Source organism: Ornithorhynchus anatinus, chromosome X1, assembly GCF_004115215.2.
Source record: "Ornithorhynchus anatinus isolate Pmale09 chromosome X1, mOrnAna1.pri.v4, whole genome shotgun sequence".
NCBI lineage: Eukaryota > Metazoa > Chordata > Mammalia > Monotremata > Ornithorhynchidae > Ornithorhynchus > Ornithorhynchus anatinus.
This window is the reverse complement of record NC_041749.1, coordinates 83,203,711-83,227,928: the sequence shown is the minus strand read 5'-3', so window position 1 is coordinate 83,227,928 and position 24,218 is coordinate 83,203,711. Positions and strand designations below refer to the sequence as shown.

General features: G+C 42.7%; 1 protein-coding gene and 1 long non-coding RNA gene across 2 annotated transcripts; one reads left to right on the top strand and one right to left on the bottom strand.

Annotated features, from left to right (window-relative positions):
- Positions 1-256: 256 nt before the first annotated feature.
- DNAAF1 (dynein axonemal assembly factor 1) lies at positions 257-23,742 on the bottom strand. The gene is given in 18 exon segments (XM_039910388.1): positions 257-487; positions 1,699-2,041; positions 2,883-2,948; positions 4,765-4,868; positions 5,719-5,922; positions 8,086-8,246; positions 11,246-11,297; positions 11,300-11,350; positions 11,353-11,365; positions 13,804-13,853; positions 13,856-13,969; positions 14,108-14,230; positions 14,233-14,265; positions 14,268-14,327; positions 16,504-16,595; positions 17,498-17,567; positions 19,834-19,949; positions 23,596-23,742. Coding segments are annotated over 16 exon segments (1,536 nt in total). The 5' UTR covers positions 17,536-17,567; positions 19,834-19,949; positions 23,596-23,742; the 3' UTR covers positions 257-455.
- Positions 515-7,716, top strand: LOC114806523. The gene is made up of 3 exons (XR_003754558.2): positions 515-757; positions 4,873-5,983; positions 7,518-7,716. It is a non-coding gene; the product is annotated as an uncharacterized LOC114806523 (long non-coding RNA).
- Positions 23,743-24,218: the final 476 nt, after the last annotated feature.

The window sequence follows — 24,218 nt, the reverse complement described above, 5'->3', positions numbered from 1 at the left end:
AAGCCCTTCTTTCCTCTTCTCTCACTCCCTTCTGTGACGCCCTGACTTGCTCCCTTTATTCATCCCCCCCTCCCAGCCCCGCAGCACTTATGTACATATCTGTAACTTATTTATTTATATTAATGTCTGTCTCCCCGCCTCTAGACTGTAATCTCTTTGTGGGCAGGGAATGTGTCTGTTTACTATTGTATTGTACTCTCCCAAGTGCTTAGGACAGTGCTCTGCACACAGTAAGCACTCAATAAATACGACTGAATGAACCAAGCAGTTTTTATTAAGGCTAAATTGGAAGCCAGCTTAAGGTAACACAATGGCCTAGTGCAGAGTTGACAATTTGGCTGGTTAGCAGAGGTATGATAACCGGTGATGAGTCTGCTTCTGTTTCTTAATTTAGTTGAAATCCTATTTTCTTGATTTCCACATCAGGTGAGTCTTCTGGCTTCTAAAACTGCACTTTATTTGTTCTGCTTATCACTTTTTGCTTCCACTAGAACATAAAATTGTGAGAGTCTGTCACCTACTGAAAAATAAAAGGTACATTTCTACATTTTCTAATCTGGTTTTCTTCCCATTAAGAGACAGATGAATATTTACAATTTTAAAGCAAACCCTCCATTTTCAGTAACATCTGTATCTTATTCATAGTATTTTCCTCTTGTCCAGGAACGCACCATTACAGAGTATCCGGCTGAAGCAGTCATTGTTTCTCATTTTGCCACCGAAGATTTGGGGCTGCATACAGCAGTAGCTTTAAAAGGTGAACAAGCCTCCCTAGGTACCCAACTTCCTCCCAGTGACTTCGGCAAAGGGGCAAGGGGGAGACCCTGCCTCACTGAGTGCTGGAAGGGTGATGGTAAACCAAATCGACCCAGGAGGAGGAGGTGGGATAGTGTGGGTGAGAGTGGAAGGGATTGGTGAAAATGGTGGGCAATGAAATTTTTCCAGCGTCTTTGAAGATCTTTTCAAGACTTGTGTAAAAGGCCCTGGTCATGCTCCTGCTTCTTACTGGAAGCTGATGAGCTGCAAAAAACATGTCTTCTATGTCTTGCTAAGGTCAGAAAACATGACACCCCTCCAGCTCCAACAGGCTTGGCTCCTAAGACAACATTCTGAGCTGGACTGGATCTGTCTGCCTTTGTTTTTTAAAAAAGTCATTGCTAAAAAAAAAAAAGCAAAAAAAAAAAAAGCCCAGCTTTAACCAGGGGTGCTACAACTAGCCAAAGTGTTTGACTTTCTCAGCTTTTAATTCTGCTTATGCTCTAGTACTCTAGAAATAACCAAAAGGCAGAAAGTAGAAGGAAGGAAGAGAAATAAATGCTCAGATCATTCAGAAACCAGATCATTAGCACCCATATCATCAGTATTTAGCTGATTATATATTATAAATTCAAAATGTAGAAAGAAGTCATATTTATAGTCATTCCCAGGTCCAAAATCTGCCCCTGGGCTCAGAATTTGGCTTGCAGCTTGAAATTATGACTGCATATATGTTTCCAATTTTCAGGAGGGCACGCTCACCATACTGAATTAACTTTCCACAACCACTGGCCAAAAGTGATCCTCAGAGAGACTGACATTGTTCCCCAAGTTAAATGTGAGGTTTATTTGTCGTTATCCCATCTTCCTTCCACACCCCCACCATATACTCAAGTTTCGTATGATGATAATTATTGGGTGAATTGAATGAAAGTAGATTACCTTCTTTGGCTGCCTTTGCCTTCGAAGAGGTTGGTTTGTTGTCTTCATCTTCAGGTTTGTTGCCTTCATCTTCAGGCTTGTTGTCACTAATTTCTTGAATTATTGGCTTTGAAGCCATTGCTTGCCTAATTCTGATTTTCCAATTTTTTTTTGGCTTCACATCCGGTTTTTCTGCTACAGCTCCTACTGCCTTCTGCGAACTGCCCTTGAACAGGGCAAATACACTTGATAGGAAATCTGTCGTTTCTTTTTTCACTCCTTTTTGAGTCGACGATTTAGCCTTGTCCTCCACTGGAAGTTCAGGGGCATTACTTGCCTCTGCAATCACTTCAATCTTGGGTTTCTGAAAAAACAACAACAAACGAGTGGGAAAAATGCATCTTTTTTATTCAAACCACTAGAGAAGACCTACATTTAGAATCCTGAAGTTGGCTCTATGATCCACAAAGCACTATTTTGCTATATGAATTCCATTCCCCAAGTTGGGAGAACTTGATCTGCTGAAGAGGGAAATTGCTCTTGGGGGGTGGGGAGGAGGGCTTTTGAGAGGTGCTAAAGTTATTGCTGTTTCTAGCACTAATAGTAATAGTAGAATTAGTATTTATTAAGTCTTTACTGTGTGCAGAGGACAGTACTAAGCAGCAGGAAAGAATATACACGTGGGAATTTAGACATGGTCCCTGTCCCTTGGGGGCTCACAATCTAAGCTCACAAGAGACCTGGAGTTTGACTACCAGAGAGCTAATATTATCTGTCAGATCATCTTTGGAGAAATCCTCAATGAACATTCATATAATTTTCTACAATATTTCATGCATTGAAATAATACAGGAGGGATGCAATATGCTTTCTTGTGAACCCCAAATAGCTCATTCAGATTATTTTAAAGAACTTTAAAATTATAAAAGACCTGTACTTTGAAGCAACTAATGGTCACATTTCTTTTTGTTTTACAGTAGGCCCCCAAAGAATTTATATTTAACTAATTAATTTACAAAAACCGCTACATCTGAAAAAGTTATAGACCTGTGTTTTATTGCCCTTATACTATAGTTCAGAAACATACCTGGAAGTAAACAAGACTAAATTAAGATGAATTTCAGAATTATGGATTAATATCAGGTTACAGAATTCATGGCTCGATATTGAGGACAGATTATAGTACTTTAAAAAAGAAAGCTCACTTGTGTGTCGACATCTTCCATTGCTGATGCTTCTTCATCATCTACATCTTCTAACTCAGGCAGGTCCTGAGAAATCCAATTACAAAATTCATTAACATTGGACAAAAACAAATGGCTGCAAATCCATGTCAACGTTACTTTAATAAGATAATTTTTTCTTTTGCACCATGGGGGAAATTAATGAGTCGCGATTAACATTTTTCACTCGTGAAATCATACAGTACTCTACCCAGAACTTAATCCAAATTATAAATTAATATCATCTCAAATAAAGCATGTGAATATCCCAGTGCTCTTGTCAATCAGGAACCATCCCTAAGGACAAAAGGACTTGGGCTGGGCTACTGAGTAAGACAAAGGGCAGACTGGATATAAATGCCAGTGTGAACAAGAGTTTGAGCTCTTTTTGGGAGGAGAGGGCCTCACTGTCTGGGAAGTCTGTAGTAACCTTAAACCTGGGTCCCTACTGGATAGCAGTAGATGAGAAGCAGCATGGCCTAGTGTATAGAGCACAGGCCTGGGAGTCAGAAGGAGCTGGGTTCTAATCCCAGCTCTGCCACTTGTCTTCTGTGTGACCTTGGGCAAGTCACTTCACATCTCTGGGCCTCAGTTCCCTCATCTGGAAAATGGGGATTAAGACTGTGAGTCCTATGTGGAACATGCACTGTGTCCAACCTGTTTAGTGTGTATCCACACCAGTGCTTAGAACAGTGCCTGGCACTTACCATTTAATGGTATTTGTAAGTGCTTAAACGAATGCCATTAAAAAAACCCAACAGGAAATAGACCTTACAGAACCTCATCTACGAAACTACTGAATTTGAGTTTGGAGGAGCCCTTCAGGTATATTCTCAAAAATATACAGGCTCATGCTACTAACGGTCAGGCTGTGTGTGCATGTGCCTGAAAAGAGGGATACCTGATTGACCGTTTTTTAAAATGGTATTTGCTAAGCGCTTATTCTGTGCCAAGTACTCTTCTAAGAGCTGGGGAAGATACCAGCTAATCAGGTTGGACTCAGTCCCTTTCCCACATGGGGCTCACAGTCTTAATCCCCATTTTACAGATGAGGCAACTGAGGCACAGAGAAATGAAGTGACTTGTCCAAGGAATGTCACTTGTCTATTGTTGTACTGTACTTTCCCCAGTCCTTGGTACAGTGTTCTGCACACAATAAGTGCTCAATAAATACGACTGACTGACTGAATGAAGACACGTGGCAGAGCCGGGATTAGAAACCCAGTCCTCTGTCTCCCAGGCCCGGGCTCTTTCTACTAGGCCTTGCTGCTTCTCAGTTCTTTCTACTCTGCACCCATAAAGGTCCACCACTGCCATTGCATGGCTGTTTACAGTGTCTGGTACCGTCTTTGATTTTGTCTCTTTCTATCTTGACCTTCCCAAAACCTCTGCTCACAAAAGGCTGCAGCATTCTCGCCTGGTCTGACTACTACTGTTGTCTCCCAGGGTCTGCAGCTAGGCCACATTGTGTGAGAGGAGGGATGGAAAACATGTCGAGTTGTACACACAAGTGAAAAAGGCAGTGGCAGTCTAGATAGAGGGCTGCCTTCAACTTGGTGACAAAACCTACCTGGAGGTGAAAAATAAATCTGGTCGACAGTTTCCTGGGCAAATTGAAAAAGGAATGAATGTGGGGATAATGAATTCTTCCATCACTGGCCTGAATGAGGTTCATCTTTTCTAATCTCGGAAGCAATGCACCCCCAGATTCAACTAGTATTTGGAGAGGAGACCTCCTGGGAATTCCTGGTGCTATCCCTCTGCCTGAAGACCAGGATTATACTAGATGACTCCCATCTCTGTGATATTAACTGTGATGTTCATATAAACATTACTAATCTCCAAGTGCACTCATATTACGTACCTCAATGAACAACTTATCCTCTGTCTCCCATGAAATAATTTCTAAGTCTTCAACTTCATCCAAGTCGGTAAGCACTGTGTCATCTGTAACCATCTTCTCTGGTCCTAGGTGTAAGAAACAAAAAGTCATTTTAACTGGAGTTATCTGTCGACCTACCCACATTTCACTTGTCTCCTCTGCACTAAAAGGACATAAACTGATTGCACTGGTTGCAAACTACAGGGAGGTAAATTATTTAAGGCATTCCCTCTTCTTCACAGCAAAGTTTCTTGACTCTCTCCAACTCCTTTCACTGTTTACATCTCCAGATTTCCTCGCCTTGTGTTGACTTACCTCCACCTCCCTTCCATAGTCCATATTGTATTCCAGAACCTTTCACCTCCACCACCTCCTCATGGACAGATTTGAGCTGCTCCTGGCCAGACACAGTTGAGACCAGAGCAGCTGCTGCTTTTCCCACAAGTGAGGTCCCTTGGGAGGTTCAGCAACATGTGGTGAACTGACAGGAGGTTGGGGCCAGGCTTTCCAAAACGGAGACACATTCAGCACCAAGTCTTAAAATTGAGTTGGGTGTGTGTGTATATGTGTATGGTGGGGGAGGGGGGGAGTAAAGTGTTAGCCTATAGCTTCTCCAAGCCACCTTGTACCTTGTTTACCAGAATGTAGAACAAGGCAGGTGTTTTTCAGGTCTGCTTAGAAAAAAAACACCCCACACCCACACCTGGCTTTCTATTCAAGACATTGCCTGCTAATTTTATAGACTGATAAAACCAGGCATGGACTTCACATTATAAAACCACGAAGAGATCATTTGATTGAAAAAAAAATCTTACCTTTTTCCTTTATCACTGAAACAATTACCATTAGATGATGCATATTTTGACATTACTCTCTGAAAGTACCACAAAGTTATCCTATTTTGCTTTGATGTGTAAATATCTTGGCTTGCATTACCTGTTTTCACTGACATATCAATCTCTTCTATGTCGTTCAGATTTTCTTCAGTAACATCAAGCACTGAAAATTTTTTCTCACTTGTACTTGCGGAGTTGTCTTCGACAAAGGCCTCCTTGGGGTTCCAAGAAAATCTCTGCATACCTTTGAAAACGGTTTCCATTTCTATCCTGCCGCCTTTCCCACTCTTTTTCAGTAACATCTCTAAAACAAAAATAAAACAAGCAAAAATTAAGAGTGAATCTGGAAAGTATCTTCAGAATGGGTATGTGTATGACTATATATGCACAAATATATAGATATAAAGAACGCTTAAAGTGGCATCAAGAGAAACTTCTGATCTGGTAGAATAGTTTGATGTACTAATGTGTACTGCTTGTAATGCAGTAACTGTAATTATGCTTTTATCAGAAATTGACATTTGTGAAATACAACTTACTATTATTTGGGTTATTTATATTATATATGCTAATATTGTTTATGAAAAGTTAGCCCTCATTTGCATGAATGAACACCAGAGTAGAAAAATGAGAGGCAGTGGGACCTAATGGAAAGAGCACGGGCCTAGGAGTCAGAGGCTCTGGGTTCTAATTCCAGCTCTGTCAATTGCCTGCTGTGTGGCATTGGGCAACTCACTTCACTTCTCTCTGTCTCAGTTTGCTCATTTGTAAAATGGGGATTAAATATCTGTTCTCCCTCTTACTTAGACTGTGAGTCCCATGAGGGACAGGGACTGTGTCCAATGTAGCCAGTGCTTACAACAGTGTTTCACATATAGTAAGAGCTTAACAAATACCATAATAATAATAATTAACCCAACATGTGTTGAAAGTGGTCTTTAACAGGCAAAGAACTTCTGGCTAACCGACCAGATACTTTGCTGTTGAATGAATTTAAGGATGCAGGGAGGCTTATTAATATTACTTTTCCACTACACAGAAATATTCCAAGATGATGCACATGGAGACTGAAATACATCCAAGTCAAGTCAATTTTTATCTTGGTGAAAGAGGTGTATGCGCCTACTCTAGTTAAACATTTTAAGGATCTGGAAATTCCTTATACGCTGCCCTCAGTTCCAAAGGTGGGACTTCTGGTTAGCTGTCAAATACCCAGGAGTGTCCATTTTCAAAGACAATTAAATTGTACCCGCCTAGAACCTGTACAGTCTGCCATGGCATGTGTTTTCAGTACGTGTATTACAGAATACTTAATGTAGAATTGGGGAATATTCTTCCGACAATATCCACTTGTCTGGATACCACACGATGTGGGGGCGGAGGAAATGGTTTTGTCTGGGTGCCTTGGACATGGCAAGAGTGCTAATACATGAGTTTTCTGTAACATAAAATTCTTCAGGAACACAACCCCCATGCTAGAGGAGAACTGACTGTATTGTTATAACATGTAAAGGCCTGATTCATAGAGGAAATAATGAAAAATTATAACATGACTTTGGTTATTGACAAATAGTTCTAGGGCAAGAAAGCTAGAAGTGAATTAGGGATGGGGATGGTTCCTTTGGGTGCCTTCAATCTAAATTAGATAGCTGGCCCCACATATATGGGAAATAGAAGATCATTAAAAAATAAAGCCAGAGAGCCACATGGCAGATTCATGTCCTTTGCTATTACTTCATTAAAGTTAAATAAAATCTACTCCCGGGAGTTTCAGTTCTGGGATTTGGGGTTTTTTGGTAGGAAAAAAGCACAATGAAAGCATATAACATTTTCAAAATGCAGCCATGGGTGGTATTTCAGCAGGCACTTTATAATGAGAATTCTTATGCCTTGGTTCAGGTTCAAGCCTGGATGTAAGAGACTGACGATTTGATGGAGTCTCCCTTAGAGAACGATGGATGAGCCTCTGTCTGTGATTCCAGAACTGAGAACTCATGTGGAGGAATGGATTCTAGGGCTAGTGTTTGCCCAGCACCACTCACAGTCTCTCTTCTCTGCCAGTTATGTTTCCACTGGGGCATGGAGTGCCACGAGTGGGTAGGTGGAACCAGAGTTTGGGACTAGGTCTGGACACCGGCCGGGGAGGTGGGGGGTGGGGAAGTGGGAGGGCGCGAATGAACCGCGGCCTCTGTGGTAGGAAAGAGCAGGAGAGACCTTTAAACCTCTAAAACATTTCCCTTATCTTTGCCAGGCTAGAGGCAGCTCTCCAAGTTGTGACTTTTGACATTTATTGAGTACCTACGATGTATTTTTCACTTCCTCCACTACCAGAGCTACTAAAAATTCCATTCCTGTGCATTCTTACAGGAAAAATAAAGCCCTGGGTTTTTACAGGAACTGAGCCAAATAGCAGCATAACTCTAACAAGCATTTTCCTGAAATTTTTCATTCCAATAATATAGTATACCTTGCTCTCTTATTTTTTTTTTCCTTTCTTCAGCTTTTTGCTTTATTGAAGCTAACGCTTGAATGCTGTCCTCGATCTTCTTCTTTTCTTTTGTTTCCCATTTCATTTTTTCTTCGTTTTCAGCCTGATAGCCCCCCCTAGCCCAGGCTTCTGCACATGCTCTGAAGAGAAAAGGAATCAAAATTTCTCAAATATTCCTGCTGCTAGATAAGGAGCGGCCTGAACATCTGTTAGCTGAAAGAAAATCACTAGTTCTATCACACGAGGGTTATGTTCTTAAAGACCATTGTGTAATGTATGGGGAAAATTGTGTTGAAAATCCCGTTAGACTGTAAGCTCCTTGAAGGCAGAGATCAGGTCTACCAACTGAATTGTACCCTCGCTAGTAATAGTAATAATAATAATTGTAGTATTTGTTCAGCGCTTCCTGCATCCAACATTGTTCTAAGCACTTGGGAAGTGACAAGCTAATCAGGTCAGACACCGTCCCTGACCCCCCCCAGGGCTCACAGTCTAAGTAGGAGGGAGAACAGATATCGAATTCCCGTTTTCTTCATTCATTCAATCGTATTTATTGGGTGCTTTCTGTGTGCAGAGCACTGTACTAAGCGTTTGGAAAGTACAATTCAGCAACAAATAGAGACAATCCCTACCCAACAATGGGCTCACAGTCTAGAAGGGGGAGACAGACAACAAAACAAACAAGAAGACAGGCATCAAAAGCACCAATGTCAAGAATCACATTCAGTCCCCACTCAGTCTTGTCTACTCCCGAATGTGAGCACCTGATCATCTTTCATCTAAAAATGCCTACGAGTACCGGCTCTGAAGACATTATGTAACCATTATTGACTGAATACACTCTTCAAAATCTTAAAGCAGATAAGCATTCATACTATAAGATGACTGTCAAATCCTTTATATACTCCACGAATGAGGAAAATGAGGCACAGAGAAGTGACTTGTCCAAGGTCACCCAGTAGACATGTGGCAGAATGAAGATTAGAACCAAGTCCTCTGACTGCCAGGCCCGTGCTCTTTCCACTAGGCCACGCGTGCTGCTCCAAGTGCTTAGTATAATGCTCTGTACCCAGTATGCACACAATAAATACCACTGATTGATTGATTTACTGATAGTAACCCTGATTCAATGGGAATTAACGGTCTAGAGGGTAGGTGGCTTGAGGATGCTATCATGATGGATTTTTTTTGTGTGTGTACAAAGTCCTGTATTATTATTCCCCCGTTTAGCAAAATGCCCTTTGCCACTAGTGATCATTTTCCTGAAATACTGTTAAGGTGGCAAAACCCCAAAGAAACACAAAGTTCTGAGGCGGAGGCAGAGGCCGGTAAACCCAGCAGCATCACCCCTCCAAAAAAAACTCCCCCCAAATTTCCAGACCTTGATGAAATATTGTTGGATTGTTACCATCATCATGGTATTTATTGAGTGCTTACTGTATGCAGAGCACTGTACTAAGTGCTTGGCGAATACGATATAGTGTTTCGCTCTCCACGCGATCATTTGTATCTATCCCCCGCTCCAAATTAATTCATGGCCTTCCTGCCTCCTTAGTAATAATATTATTAAGCTCTATCTGCATGTAAAGTCCTTTACTAAGACCACCCCATCCCTTCTTTGCAGCCCCTTTTCTATTTTCCCCAGCTCTAGATTGTAAACTCGTTGTGGGCAGGCAACATGCTTACCAACTTGTTATAGTGTACTCTCCCAAGCGCTTAGTGCAGTGTTCTGCGCCCAGTGAGCACTAAATGAATAACATTGATTCATTGATTTGGAGCCTCCCTTTCCTATTCCTCTGAACTTTAGGCTCAATTAAGGCTCTCCCTCTTTCTTTCTCTCTCCCCTCTCCCCATTGTTGAAGTCAGCTAAGGTTCTCTCTCTCCTATCTGCCCTTCCCCCACTCCAAGCAGATGACGTGAAAGAGGATTGTCTTTCTCTTTTGGAGCAGACCCTGAAAGAGGATTCTGGCCATGGCAGCCATTGTATTGGCAGTGAGAGCATTATTTGGAATTTGTACCTTTTCCTGCTACTGCTGCTCCACTTTTTTCTGGGCTCCTGGACCCTTCTTGGGCCTGGATCCCCCACATCCTCTATCACCTCAACTCCTTGCTCCCAATCTGGTCCAAAGTTCCAAAGGTTGTTTACACCCGCTGTTTCCACTTCCTCCCAACTACTATCTCAGCATGTAGGCAATCCCAGCCACCCTTAGCCCTTTCGTGCCTATCAAGTGACCTTCTCTACTGTCTTAAGTATTTATTCGTTCTATCTAGCTTTCCATTCTTCTTTTCCTCCAATTGGTAATTTATTCTGGGTCTGTCCTTGAGGCCAGGGTTCATATAATTGGCCTCTAGCTTAGAACAGTGCTTTGCACACGGCGGGGGCTTAACAGATACCATCAATCAATCATATTTCTTGAACGTTTACTGTGTGCAGAGCATTGTACTAAGCACCTGGGGAGGTACAAGCAACAGAGTGGTAGACATGTTCCCTGCTATAATGAGCTTACAATCTAGAGGGGAGACAGATATTAAAATAAATAAATTATGCATATGTACATAAGTGTTGTGGACGGTTACTGTGAATCAAAGGTGCAAATTCAAGGGCAAGGGTGATGCAGAAGGGAAAGGGAGAAGAGGAAGTGAGGACTTAGTCGAGGAAGGCCTCTTTGATAGATTGACCGGTTGGCAGGGAGAGAAGTGTTGGACAGGTTACAAGAAGAGAGTAAAGGAAAAGAAAGAGCAAAAGTGTGGGGAAAAGGAGTGAGAAAGAGGAAAAACTCAGCCTTTATCTAGCTCAGCTGAAGACTTAGTATTTACACCAGTTATTTGTATCAGGAGTTTGTCCTAAATTGCTTCTCTCCTCTCAAACTTAACTGCCCTTTTTTCTTATCAAAGAAATTAATTTAAGACTATATTATGATGCATAGGACCTCTTTGGTAACGAAGGAAAACAAAGCTCTGAATGTTAATATTTAAATGAAGACAACTACCAAAAAAGTACAGTAGTAAGGCTTACAGAGAAATCAAATTTAGGCTGAGATATAGTCCATCTAAGAAAATATGAAAATATCATTAGTCAAACATCATCATTTGTGGCTCAATTATTCAAATTTGATCCAAAAGCCTTCCTACTCCTTACCTGTCTTTGGGGAAAATGGGTCTATCATCTAGGTATGTAAGCTCTTTTAAGCAGATGTAACGGTTCTTCTATAATTAGCAATTTTCTTGACGACGGAATTTCCATGAGATTAAGTACCCGCTATAAACAAAAAAAGTATAATCAAGAAAGTATTAGAATAACATTTATATGAAAACACTTTTCCTCTACTGTGCAATCAATAAATGAATGAAACACATTTGCATAAAAACTTTAATGCCAGATAATAGATGCAAAAGTGCATTTTTTCTGCCAGAATTATTAAGATATCTGAACAAACCTCCACTTTAATTTGGGTGTATAGACTTGATGTTGGATTCCTGCTTCCAAAGTAACCACTGGACAATATTTGTTTATTCCACAACTATCATTTTTTATTTCCTTCAATTATTTTGAACCACATTTGATAATTAGTTACTATAAAGTGTTCATGTTACCAGCCCCATACAAAAATTACCCCAGATGATCCAGTCCCCATCTCTTAAGAGATTACAAGCTAATGAGAAGGCAAAAAGACACAAAGGAAAATGATAACAGTTGTTATGAGTGTTAATTCCAAACTGGTCTTCTGAAATCAATCTGATGTCTGATTCATACACTGACCAAGTCTACAAGGGTCAATCATTTTTTTTCAAGATAATTTTCATAGAAAATGTTGCTTTCATCTAACTCTCCATGGAGCAAGCTTAATAGTGCAAGCCAAGTTAACAGTGGTGGAGAGTGTGCAATGCAGACAGAACAGACATTTTGAAGACCTCAGATCTGCTGTGGGCATCTTGATAGCAGCACATGTGTGTCATTCTATGGCTAGAATTTGGGCTTTTCCACTTCCCAGCCCTAAAAAAAGGGAGAGCCCAGGCAGGTTGGTGACAGGATAAAGGGAGGTAGTATCCCCAAGAATCAACTGTTTCCTGCTTATATTCCTTGGCCCTAGCGGGAGACACACACTAGACACAATAAGTGCTCAATGAATATGACTGACTGCTAGGATGTTACCTTATGGAAAAAAGATTCAGCCTGATCTCAACCTAATACTTTTAGACAGCTTGCACTGAATTGTGAAAAAAAATCAGACCAGCAAATTCCTCTAATATGAACTAGCTAACAAATGAGCTGTCAGTCAACCGCATTTATTGAGCACTTATTGTGCGCAGAGCTACAAATTCTCTGACATTTTTCAACCCGCTGCCCTGCTGAGGCATCGTTTCTTTTTCCCAACTAACTTGACGCTATGGCTAAATTTGCTAATATAGAAAGCCTGAAGTTTCCCACTTGTCTGGAGTGCTACTCCTTCTGAGTCTTCTTGATCCTCTGTGAACGAATTCAAGCCTCAGCGAGGAGAAAGAGAGCAGCTCCTTTTTTTAATAGTATTTCCTAAGTGCTTACTATGTGCCAGGCACAGTACTAAGCACCAAGGTAGATACAAGGTAATTCAGGTTGGACACAGGCCATGCCCACATGGGGCTCACAGTCCTTAATCCCATTTTCCAGATGAGGTAACTGAGCCCAGAGAAGTTAAGGTGACTTGCCCAAGGTCACACAGCAGACAAGTGGTGGAGCCGGATAGAACCCAGGACCCAGGCTGTTCTAGCCACTTTGTCACGCTGCTTCCCTGTGTTTGAATCTCTAGCTGTAAGCTCATTGTGGGCAGGGAACGTGCTCTACCAACTCTGTTACGTTGAACTCTCCCAAGCGCTTAATACAGTGCCCTGCACACAGTAAGTACTCGGTAAATATGACCGATTGTATCTTTCCTCAAACAGCTCTTGTATGTCTCCCCATTGCCTCCCACATTTCTGGAACGGTATTAACCGCTCTTTCATCCATTCATTCAATCGTATTTATTGGAGCGCTTACTGTGCGCAGAGCACTGTGCTAAGCGCTTGGAATTTACAATTCAGCAACAGAGATAATCCCTGCCCAACGACAGGCTCACAGTTTAAAAGGGGGAGACAGAGTGCAAACAAAACAAGTAGCCAGGCATCAATACCATCAAATAAATAGAATCATAGATATCTACACATCATTAATAAATAGAGTAATAATAATATATACAAATATATACAAGTGCTGTGGGGAGGGAAGGGGTAGAGCAGAGGAGGGAATGGGGGAATGGGGAGGGGAGGAGGGGTGAAGGAAAGGGAGGGTTCAGTCTGAGAAGGCCTCCTGAGGAGGTGAGCTCTAAGTAGGGCTTTGAAGAGGGGAAGAGAGTTAGTTTGACGGATGTGAGGAGGGAGGACATTCCAGGTCAGTGGTAGGACGTGGGCCAGGGGTCGACGGGCGGACAGGCAAGAACGAGGCCCAGTGAGGAGGTTAGCGGCAGAGGAGTTCTAGACAAGAGCAAAACCAACCATGTGGAGAAATACACTTTATCTGCCGAGCCACATTAACCCAAGGTTTTCCATTCCAGACACATTTTGCAGAAGTTTGAAAGCTAGTATGACAGATATATATCTTCTAGAACTATTGGAGGATCTGTAAGAGAGATTTAGTGTTCTAAGTCTACCGCAGTTAACATGAATGAAAACTTGGCTTATTACCAGATCTGGCATGGACCCCAGGACAGACAAGATGTGCGGATCCTCCAGTTGTTGTATGAAAGATCCAGAACACTAATGCTGTGACATTCCTTGAGGTGTTGAATATCTTCGACAGTTTCGATATTATTGTGAGCAATCTGCAATGAGTTTAGAGCGGGAAGACACGCTGAAAGACAATGACAAGAGAATTAAACAATTAATATGTAGGTTCTTTTCTGGTCCACAAATGTTTGAGGTCTAGTAGCCATGAGAGAAAGCCCAGAAAGATGTACATGGAAAAATGTAGCACACGGAGCATTCTTACACAGATTCTCAATGGTTTGGATGCTATTGTTGCTGAGATTCAGTGAATCCAATTTTTTCAGATGATCAAGGTTCTCAATCTTTTGAATTAAATTTAACTGCAGGTAAAGGCAACGCAATTCAATTGAGCATCCAAATTAGTTTATTTCTGTATTCCATACACTCCAACCACAAGCACCGTAACCCTGTATACTCTTCTAGATTCTCGATATAGTCAAAACCTAGAGAGAACAAACAGTGGGAATAGGGGGAGGGAAATAAACTTAAAAGTAGAATTCAAGAGAGCAGGAAATATCAAAGCAGTGCAAAGGCCAATGAGGAAAAGAAGAGTTCTACATAGTGCACAGAATTCGAAGAATTAAAAATAAAATAAAAGAAGCAAAATATGTACCTCATTGAATTCCATTACAAAGTCAGGGAGTGAGAAGTCCAGGAGGTCAAAAGGGGTCACTGATATTCGGTGAGCTAAAATGGATGCCATACTTCCTTCCATAGATTCATTCAGTCGTCTTTATCGAGTGCTTACTGTGTGCAGAGCACTGTACCAAGAGCTTGACCGTACAATTCGCAACAAATAGAGACAATCCTACCCAACGAAGGGCTCACAGTAGGCTTTTGGCTCAATGAAAACCATGGTGGAAACGTTTGGCCCTGCTGGCCTTGTCAAACTCTTCCCGGCTATAAAATGCTCTCATGGAGGGCAAGGGTGCAATTCAGCAGCCTTCAGTCGAGGAAGGGGGCCATGGCATAAAAACACCAACAGGAGATTGCCTGGTGGACCTACCAACTCACAGGTAATCCCAACTGTGTTTCTCTTAAGTCTAGCCTAATACTGGGTTCTTCTGTAAAAAGTCATTGATCCAGAATCCTGAGCAAAGGGTCACTAGTATACACAGATACGGTACCCTGGACTGAGTTTTTCCATACAGATATGGTTATATTTATTTCATCACTGGAAGTAAGATGGCTATAAAATGCAAGGATTACTTCAGCTGCTCGTAACCTTATTTTACTTGGAGGAGAGCGGTATGGGCTGTGATGTCTATTTAACATCATAACTGACCTACACCAGTCAAGTACTCTACTTTTAGTCGTTGCAAGTTGGTTAGACTGGCCCCCTGACAGCTGAACCTCACCTCTGAACCCAGGCACTGTCCAACCCCCTACAAGGCCGAAGGGGCTGGGGGCCCGGGTGGGTGTCTTAATCTTACTTCCAGGGAGAGGAGCGTTCTCTTACAGGGACAAATGCACAGGTAATATACCTTTCATGTACACCAGCACCACTGCTGCTGCAGAAGACACGTTTTCCCCGGCCCTGCCATCTCGCACAGACACACGCATACAAGCACACCAATCCACAGATGTCAGAGATGGAGAGAGAGCAGAGTGAAGGTTGTGGGCAGGGAACGTTATCTACCGACTCGCTTATTTTGTACTCTCCCAAGTGTTTATACAGCTTCTACACAGCGTAAGCGCTCAATAAATACGACTGATTGATTGAAAGAGAGACCAGGCCTCAGCCAAAGCTGAGCCCAAGCCTTTTCTCACGTGGGCCTCTATTCCCCTCTGTCTACTAATCTCACTGCCACTGGGGTCACATCACTTACAGTAGTGGTTCTTCAACTTATCAGCCTGAGAACCGAGACAAGACTCCCTCGAGGGGATCGAGGGACTCATCTACGGGGAATGGATTGAGAGGGGAGGGGGAAACCTTCCTTCGGCCAGTCAAAGTCTTCACGGCGGGGGGCAGCAGTGGTGTGGTCAAAGACTAGCGGACCCACGATGACTTACATCGTGGAGGAACGATGCCTTACAACATCTAGTTCAGCCATGCTTCACCTATGCATTTACACAGCTATAGAATGACCACCATAAAGATCTCCTGGATCTACTAGATCTACTGGATCTACTAGATCTACTGGATGATGATAATAATAATGATGGCATTTAGCAGCCAGGTACCCCAAATTTCATTTATTTCACATAACTAAATACGCTAGATATGCATAGGTCAGATAGGAATGCATCAAATTTTGGTGTGCCCGAGAATAATTCATTCAATTTCATCTTTCCATCAAATTCAGTGTAGAATACATTTAAAAGGGGGAGGGGTGGTTGCTTAAAGTGAAATCTTCACTTTCCGCCTTCATCTTTCCACCTTCATCTCCCGAAGAGAAGTGAAATTCATGGCCTCCAGAAAATCCGAAAGCGTAATTCCAACACACTGAGAGAGTCTTGCTGGCATGATATCAACCAATTAATCAATCATATTTATTGAGCGCTGTGTGCAGAGCACTGTACTAAGTGCTTGGGAGAGTACAATATAACAATACAACAGAGTTGGTAGACAGCTACCCTGGAATAGTATGGCCTCCATACTCTATCTGTGAGCCTTACCTTTGTAGTGTAAGTAAAGGTTATCATTCAGCGATGGTGTCATATACAGCTGCTGTTCTCTGCAAAGTCTTCGCAGGAACTCCTTTGTCATTCTGAAATATTGAGAAAGTATGAACAATTACATTATTTTCAACATTGTAAGTTCAGAGACATACTCCAAAATTAATCCTGTCAGTTCTACCTCCACAACATCTCTAGAATCCACCCTTTCTTCCTCCGTCCAAACTGCCACTTCGCTGATTCAAGCACTTATCACATCCTGCGATGAGTATCGCATCAGCCTCCTCACTGACCTCCCGCCTCCTGTCTCTCATCTCCGGTCCATACTTTACTCTCCTGCCCAGATCATTTTTCTAAAAAAAACCATTCGGTTCACCTTTCCCCACTCCTCAAGAACCTCCAGGGTTTGCCCAGCCAACTCTGCATCAAACAAAATTCCTTTCCAAAAGCTTTAAGGCACTCAATTAGCTCTCCCGCTCCTCTCTTACCTTGCTGATCTCTCATTTCAATATCTCTCTCCCCCTCGAGACTGGAAAACTCCTTGTGGGCAGGGGTCATGTCTACCAACTCAATTGCATTGCATTTTCCCCAAGCGCTTAGTACAGTGCTCCACACGCAGTAAGTGCTCAATAAATATCATTTGTTGATAACAGGCAGCGTTTAACTTCTTCCTGCATTGCGGCTTTTAAAGCTTTCCCCAGTGTCACTGCTATTATTGCATTTATACTATTTGCAAGGGACTTTCCAAAAATTCTGTAACATGCCTTAGCACTGCCATGAAGAGGCAGAAAGGTCACCCCTCCTTCCCGTCCCCGTTGGGAATAGTCCATAGTCTATGAGGCATAGTCCCCACATCCCCTGGCTCTAACCTCGTTGGGGCTACATTTAAATGAAAGCGGAAAAAGGCATTCATAAAGCAATTACCTAGGGAGGAACTCTGCTGTTCACTGTCGTGGCTTTCCTTTGGTGCATACTTTTTGGGTGCTGAACGTACCTATACTTCCGCTCAGTTAAAGAGCAACTTTCAGCCATAGGATACTTGGACTTCTCTTCAGTGGCAAGTCCTTTACATTTGCAAGTGGACGAAAAAAAAAGAAAATATAGCAATGAGGGTGAGATATGTACACCGGAAACTTTCTCCAATTCTAAAAGAGTAGAATGTCTGTACTTTTAGAAAAGGACACTTAGAATATATTTTTGGATTTTTTTTTAATTCAGTGGAAGTATTTTCAGTTCCAAGGAGAGGAGAAAGCTAAATTACAGAAATATTAAATTGTTTCTGCTACTCCTTGTAACTAGGTTAAGGTAGAGAAGCAGTGTGGCTCAGTGGAAAGAGCACGGCTTGGGAGTCAGAGGTCATGAGTTCGAATCCCAGCTCTGCCACTTGTCAGCTGTGTGACTGTGTGCAAGTCACTTCACTTCTCTGTGCCTCAGTTCCCTCATCTGGAAAATGGGGATGAAGACTGTGAGCCCCACGTGGGACAACCTGATTCCCCTGTGTCTACCCCAGCGCTTAGAACAGTGCTCTGCACATAGTAAGCGCTTAACAAATACCAACATTATTAACTAGATATTCTGAGTTAGACAGGGCAGACCTGAAATTCCAGGTGTGTCCCACCTTGCTTTAGGTTCTCAGAACGCCATTTTAGTTTCCATAAAACCTAAAGAAATAAAAATGGCTGATCGAGGGGGTGCCCATCTGAGCCAATACCAGCTCCATCACTTACCTGCTGTGTGCTCTTGGGCAAGTCACTTAACTTTTCTGTGCCCCAGTTCCTTCATTTGCAAAACGGGATTCAATACCTTATCTCCCTTCTACTTAGCCTGTGAGCCCCACGTGGGACCCGACTGTCTTGCATACCCAGTGCTTAATACCACTACTTGGCACACAGATGGGTTTAACACATCCCACAATCATTATTATCATTATTACTACTACTGTGGAGAGAGGAAGGGGCTGTGAGGGAAGATAGGGAGAAGCGGCATGGCCTAGGGGACAGAGCTTGGGCCTGGGAGTCAGAAGGATCTAGGTTCTAATCCCGGCTCCGCCACTTGTCTGCTGTTGTGACCTTGGGGCAAGTCACTTAACTTCTCTGTGCTTCAGTTACCTCATCTATAAATGGGATTAAAAGCCGCGAGCCCTGTGCCGGACAGGGAGTGTTCCAACCCGATTAGCTTGTCTCTACCCCAGCACTTAGTACAGTGCCTCGCATATAGTAAGCGCTTAACAAATACCATTAAAAAACAAAACAGGGAAGGGTGGTCCAGTAAACCCAGAGGCCTAGGGTTATGTAACTTCTGGATCTTTGGGCCTGAAGCTTGCCAGGGATTGTAACTGCCAGAGCCATCCCGCAGATCCAGGGGTGTTAGAAGTCAACACAGGTCAGTTACCCCAGGGCTAGCATGGTCGTTCCCTTATCTCAGGCAGAAGTAGTGGTGTTGGCCCCAAGAAAGAAAGAACTGCTCACCAGGGCCGTAGAGGAAGCAGGAGAGGGCTTTTCCACTCTGCTGCCCTTCTCTCTCTGTCCCACTTTTCTCCTTTGCCTTTATGCCCCTTTCTTCCATTTGCCCACTTCCCCCCTTCTTTTCTCTTCTCCCTGGCAATGCCCCTTCCCACCTAAGGTGACGCTTATGTAGTTTTTATTATCAATAATAATAACAACAATAATAATACACAGTATCATCAATCACTGCATATTATTGTAGTTGTTACTAATGCTAATAACAAAAATAATAATAATGTTATTTGTTATGCACTTACTGGTTCCAAGCACTGTACTAAAGGCTGGGTAGATACAAGGGCAATCAGATATTTGGTCCTGAAGAAGTCTTTGATTAAAATATATTTCTCTCAGAAATGGTCAGTTCAGTTAGAGTGATGGCCAGGTTGGTAACATTTGTGGCCAGGTGAATTACCCCCTCTCTGCCCCCCGCCCCCCAACTGCTTTCTCTCTCTCCCTCCCATTCTTCTTTCTCTCTTTTACTGTTACTATTACTTTTTGCTTACTACGTGTCCCCTGCAGGGCTCCAATCTGAGGAGGTGGAAGAGCAAGTACCTTAGCTCCATTATACAGAGGAGGATAAGTGACTTGTCCAAGGTCACAGAGCAGGCTAGGATAGAATCTAGTCTCCTGACTTCTGGGCCCATGCTGTTTCCATTAGCCCACACTAACCTCTGGTTGCTTAGAATGGGCAAGAAGCTCCTACTGCACATCCTTTCTCCTGCAGTCCATGTGTATGGCACCATTCCCACCATATCATCAATAGGGTAAGAGGCACTGTACTAGGAAGATAGGTACTCTGATCAACAATCTATTCTCCACTGCGTACCTGTTTTACGAAATGAACGGTAGGGTTTCTTTGCCTAGTTACTTGCCTTCCGGTTTCTCTTTGCCTTTATTCTCTCTTTCTGGAATTACATCTTGGGTTGGCAGTGCAGCTAGCTTCTTAAAGAACGTTAGAACAGATTCAAAATACAATGCACAAGTAGTACGATAAATGAATAAGAAACAGATCAAGTTCAAAAAGAGATATTTGAATGCCACATGCTGAGAGAATGGCAGGGCTGATACAGGGTGGGGGGAGGGGGGTAAATCAGTCAGGCAATTATCATCTCATTAATAACCTCAATTACCACATTATGGAGATGACTTTTTAGAAGGCTTTGAAGGAGGGGAGTGATATAGCTGGGGTGAAATTCAGATCATAAGGGCCATATAGTCATGGGATAAATAAGCCTTTTATGCATGTGAATGTTTATTTTGTTATAGCTCTCTGAGGAGGGCAATTATGGGAGTATTGGACATTGCATATTGAAGTTTAGTGAGAATAAAATCTATATTCAGAAAAATGCCTGTCTCCATCCAACAGTAGTTCAAGTAACCCATGGGGAGTGGTTTGAAGATTGAGTGGGTGAGTAAGGGTTCCTTGAAGAGTCCTGAATGAACTCAATTTGATCACTCTTCAGCTTGTTGTTGTGAAACTTCCCATTAAAGTATATTTTAAAATTACTATTTTGGGTTTCAAAACTTTTAGAACTAAAATAACGTTTGCAGAAACAAGTTAAAGTGTGTCCATTTAAAAGGAAATTAGATTCTATATTCTACTTTTAACGGGGTACTTGGGATTCAGTACGTTGTTCATGCCAGCCTCTCGATCTTGTATTCTGGAAAAAAAAATATCTCAAAACTAGGATTAAAACAGCCCTCCAAAATAACCACCTCGGGCCTAAAATAAATAGGGCATGGCCACAAAAATAAACAGTAGACCTAAAAAAATAATGGCCACAAAACTAAACACTAGGCCTAAAAGAAATACAGCAAATGCATTCTTTTCTTTTGTCTTGATTTTATGGGAGTCTGTTTCTATTATTTTTTGCTTACTATGTGTCCCCCGCAGGGCTCCCAATCTGAGGAGGAGGAAGAGCACAGTTACCTTAGCTCCATTATACAGAGGAGGCTAAGTGACTTGTCCAAGTGTCACAGAGCAGGCTAGGATTAGAATCTAGTCTCCTGTCTTCTGGGCCCATGCTGTTTCCATTAGCCCACACTGCCTCTGGTTGCCTAGAAAGGGCAAGAAGCTCCTATTGCGCATCCTTTCTCCTGCAGTCCATTCTGTTCTTCCCCAGGCCTAATGTGTGTATACTTGCCTTGCCTATTTGAAGATGTCATTGACTATGAAATCTCCCTCTGGGTGTATGTGTGACTTAAAAAGCCATTGTGCCCCATCCCCACCCCTGCCCCACACCAGTCCCAGCCTCACTGTGACCTCAGAAAGGCTGTCCCTTGTGTGCTGTGCTGTTTGGCATTGCCTAGTGCGTTTGCTTTTGCCTTCCTATGTCACAAGGTCCAATGTACTCTAACAATGGGACTTGAACCACATGTATCTTATACCACCGCAGCACTTAGTACAGTGGTCGGCACATAGTAAAGGGCATAACGATTACCGTAATTATTGTCATTTATGTGACAGCTCCAAAGTTGGCCTCCTTCAAGTGGGAGTACCTTCTCCCATGCCCTCTACCAGCTTTCTGCTAGGGAAGGGAGAAGGGGCCACACCCTTTTGGGCATTTCTAGGGCCCATTTTAGAATGGGTTGGGCTATTCATTTCTTGTCTTCCTCTCGTGAAATGGGATGGAGCTGGGGGCTTTCCTGACCAGGAATGGAGGCTTCATGACTGCCTCCTGAGAGTGTGAGAGTGTGGTGAGGGCCGTATTTGCCATAATCTCAGTATGGCTTTCTTTAATAATAATAATAATAATAATGATAATAATAATAATGTTTGCTAGTTACTTTTGCTAAGCTCTTACTATGTGCCAAGCACTGTTCTAAGCGCTGGGGTAGATATACGGCAAGCTGTGTGACTGTGGGCAAGTCACTTACTTCTCTGTGCCTCAGTTACCTCATCTGTAAAATGGGGATTAACTGTAAGCCTCACGTGGAACAACCTGTTACCCTGTATCTATCCCAGTGCTTAGAACAGTGCTCTGCACATAGTGAGCGCTTACAAATACCCAAACATTATTATTATTAATCAGGTTGTCCCACGTAGGGCTCACAGTCTTCATCCCCATTTTACAGATGAGGGAACTGAGGCACAGAGAAGTTAAGTGACTTGCCCAAGGTCACACAGCTGACAAGCTGGCGGAGCCAGGGATTAGAACCCATGACCTCTGACTCCCAAGCCCGGGGCTCTTTCCACTGAGCCACGCTGCTTTACTTTTCTATTCTGCTACCTCCCAGTTTGGCTATTTCACTGCTCAAATTAATGTGATGCTCATGTACACCTTTCATTCAATCGTATTTCTTGAGCGCTTACTGTGAGAACACTGTACTAAGCACTTGGGAAAGTAACAATATAACAATAAACAGACACATTACCTGCTTAAATGACCTTACGATCTAGAGGGAGAGACAGCCATTAATATAAGTAAATACAGAAATGTATATCAGTTCTGTGGGGCTGGGAGCGGGGGATGAATGAATAGAGCAAGTCAAGGTGACGCAGAAGGGAGAGGGGAGAAGAGGGAAGGAGGGCCTTTTCAGGAAGGCCCTCTTGGAGGAGATGCCTTCAATAAGGTTTTGAAGGGGAGAGAGTTAATTGTCAGATAAGGAGGGAGAGTTTCCAAGATAGACACGGTTGACGGTACAGTGAGAAGGTGAGTATTAGAGGAGCAAAGTGTGCAGGCTGGGTTAGTAGGAGAGTGGCAAGGTGAGGTAGGAAGGGCAAGGTGATTGAGTGCTGTAAAGCCATTGGGAGTTTTATTTGATGTGGAGGTGGATGGGCAACTACTGAAGTTTTTTGAGGAGTGGGAAAACATGGCCTGAACGTTTTTGTAGGAAAATGATTTGGCAGCAGAGTGAAGTTGGGGTGGGAGAGTGGGGAGATACAGGAGGCCAGGAAAGTCAGCAAAGTGAGGCTGATGAGAAGCAACATGGCACAGCGGATACAGCAGGGGCCTGGGAGTCAAAAGGTCATGGTTTCTTAATCCCAGCTCCACTACCTATCGTGTCTGCTATAAACTCAGTTACCTCATCTGTAAAGTGGGGAATTGAGACTGGAGCCCATGTGGGACAGGGGCTGTGTCCAATGTGATTTGCTCTGCATCCCTCCCCAGCACTTAGTACAGTGCCTGGCACATAGTAAGCACTTAACAAATACCATTTTTATTATTACAGTAATCAAGGTGGATACAAATACCATTATTATTATTACTGCAGTATTCAAGGTGGGGTCGGATAGCGTTATTATATATAAGTGATTGGAATAATGTCGTAGCAGTTTGGATGCAGAGGAAAGGATGGATTTAGCAATGTTGTGAAGCATGGAATCGACAGGATTTAGTTGTGGATTGGATATGTGGTTGAATGAGAGAGAGGTGTCAAGAATAATGCCCAAGGGTTAGAGGCTTGTGAAACAGGAAGGATGGTGGTTGCCATCTACAAAGTTAGGGGAGGCTGGGGAAGAAGATAGACAGCGAAACTCATACCAGTCAAAAGATTTAGTAATTCAATAAATTAAAGTAAATTTAGCAGTGGTTATGGATCCCACAGGTGAAGTTACTCAGTCAACTTTCCTCACTATGGAACCTACCTTCAGTGTTTGTTTTTGCAGTCCCAGTTCCATGCTTCTTGGGGACTTTCAGGCTCCTCACCGAGGTCACATCGTTGGTTTGGGGTTCCTTCGTCACGTTTTAATATTGGGTCCATTTTTATTGCACCATTTAGCCGCTTAGGCTACCTAAACTGTATGTGTGTGTAATATATATATAAAAAGAACAATTACTTCCAGAACAGTAAATGTATACTCATCCTCACATTTTCAAAGACATTATTGAGAGCTTACTCATAACTTAACTACCTCTGGTACCACCAAGACAGCAGAAACAGGGGCTTGGCCAGCCTTTGTGAAGAGGGTAGGGGGAGAAAATGAATGAAGCGGGGTGGGTAGGGAGTGCTGGGGACAGCCAATGTATTTGTTCAATTTATTTATTGAGCGCTTACTGTGTGCAGAACACTGTACTAAGCGCTTGGGAGAGTACAATACGACAATAAACAGTGCCATTCTCTGCCCACAATGAGCTCACAGTCTGGAGTGGGGGAGACAGACATCAGTACAAGTAAATAAAGTTATAGATTTGTACATAAGGGCTTTGGGGTCGGGGGGGGGGGCGGGGGGAAGGGGAGAGAGAAAAGGAATAATAAATGACAGTTATG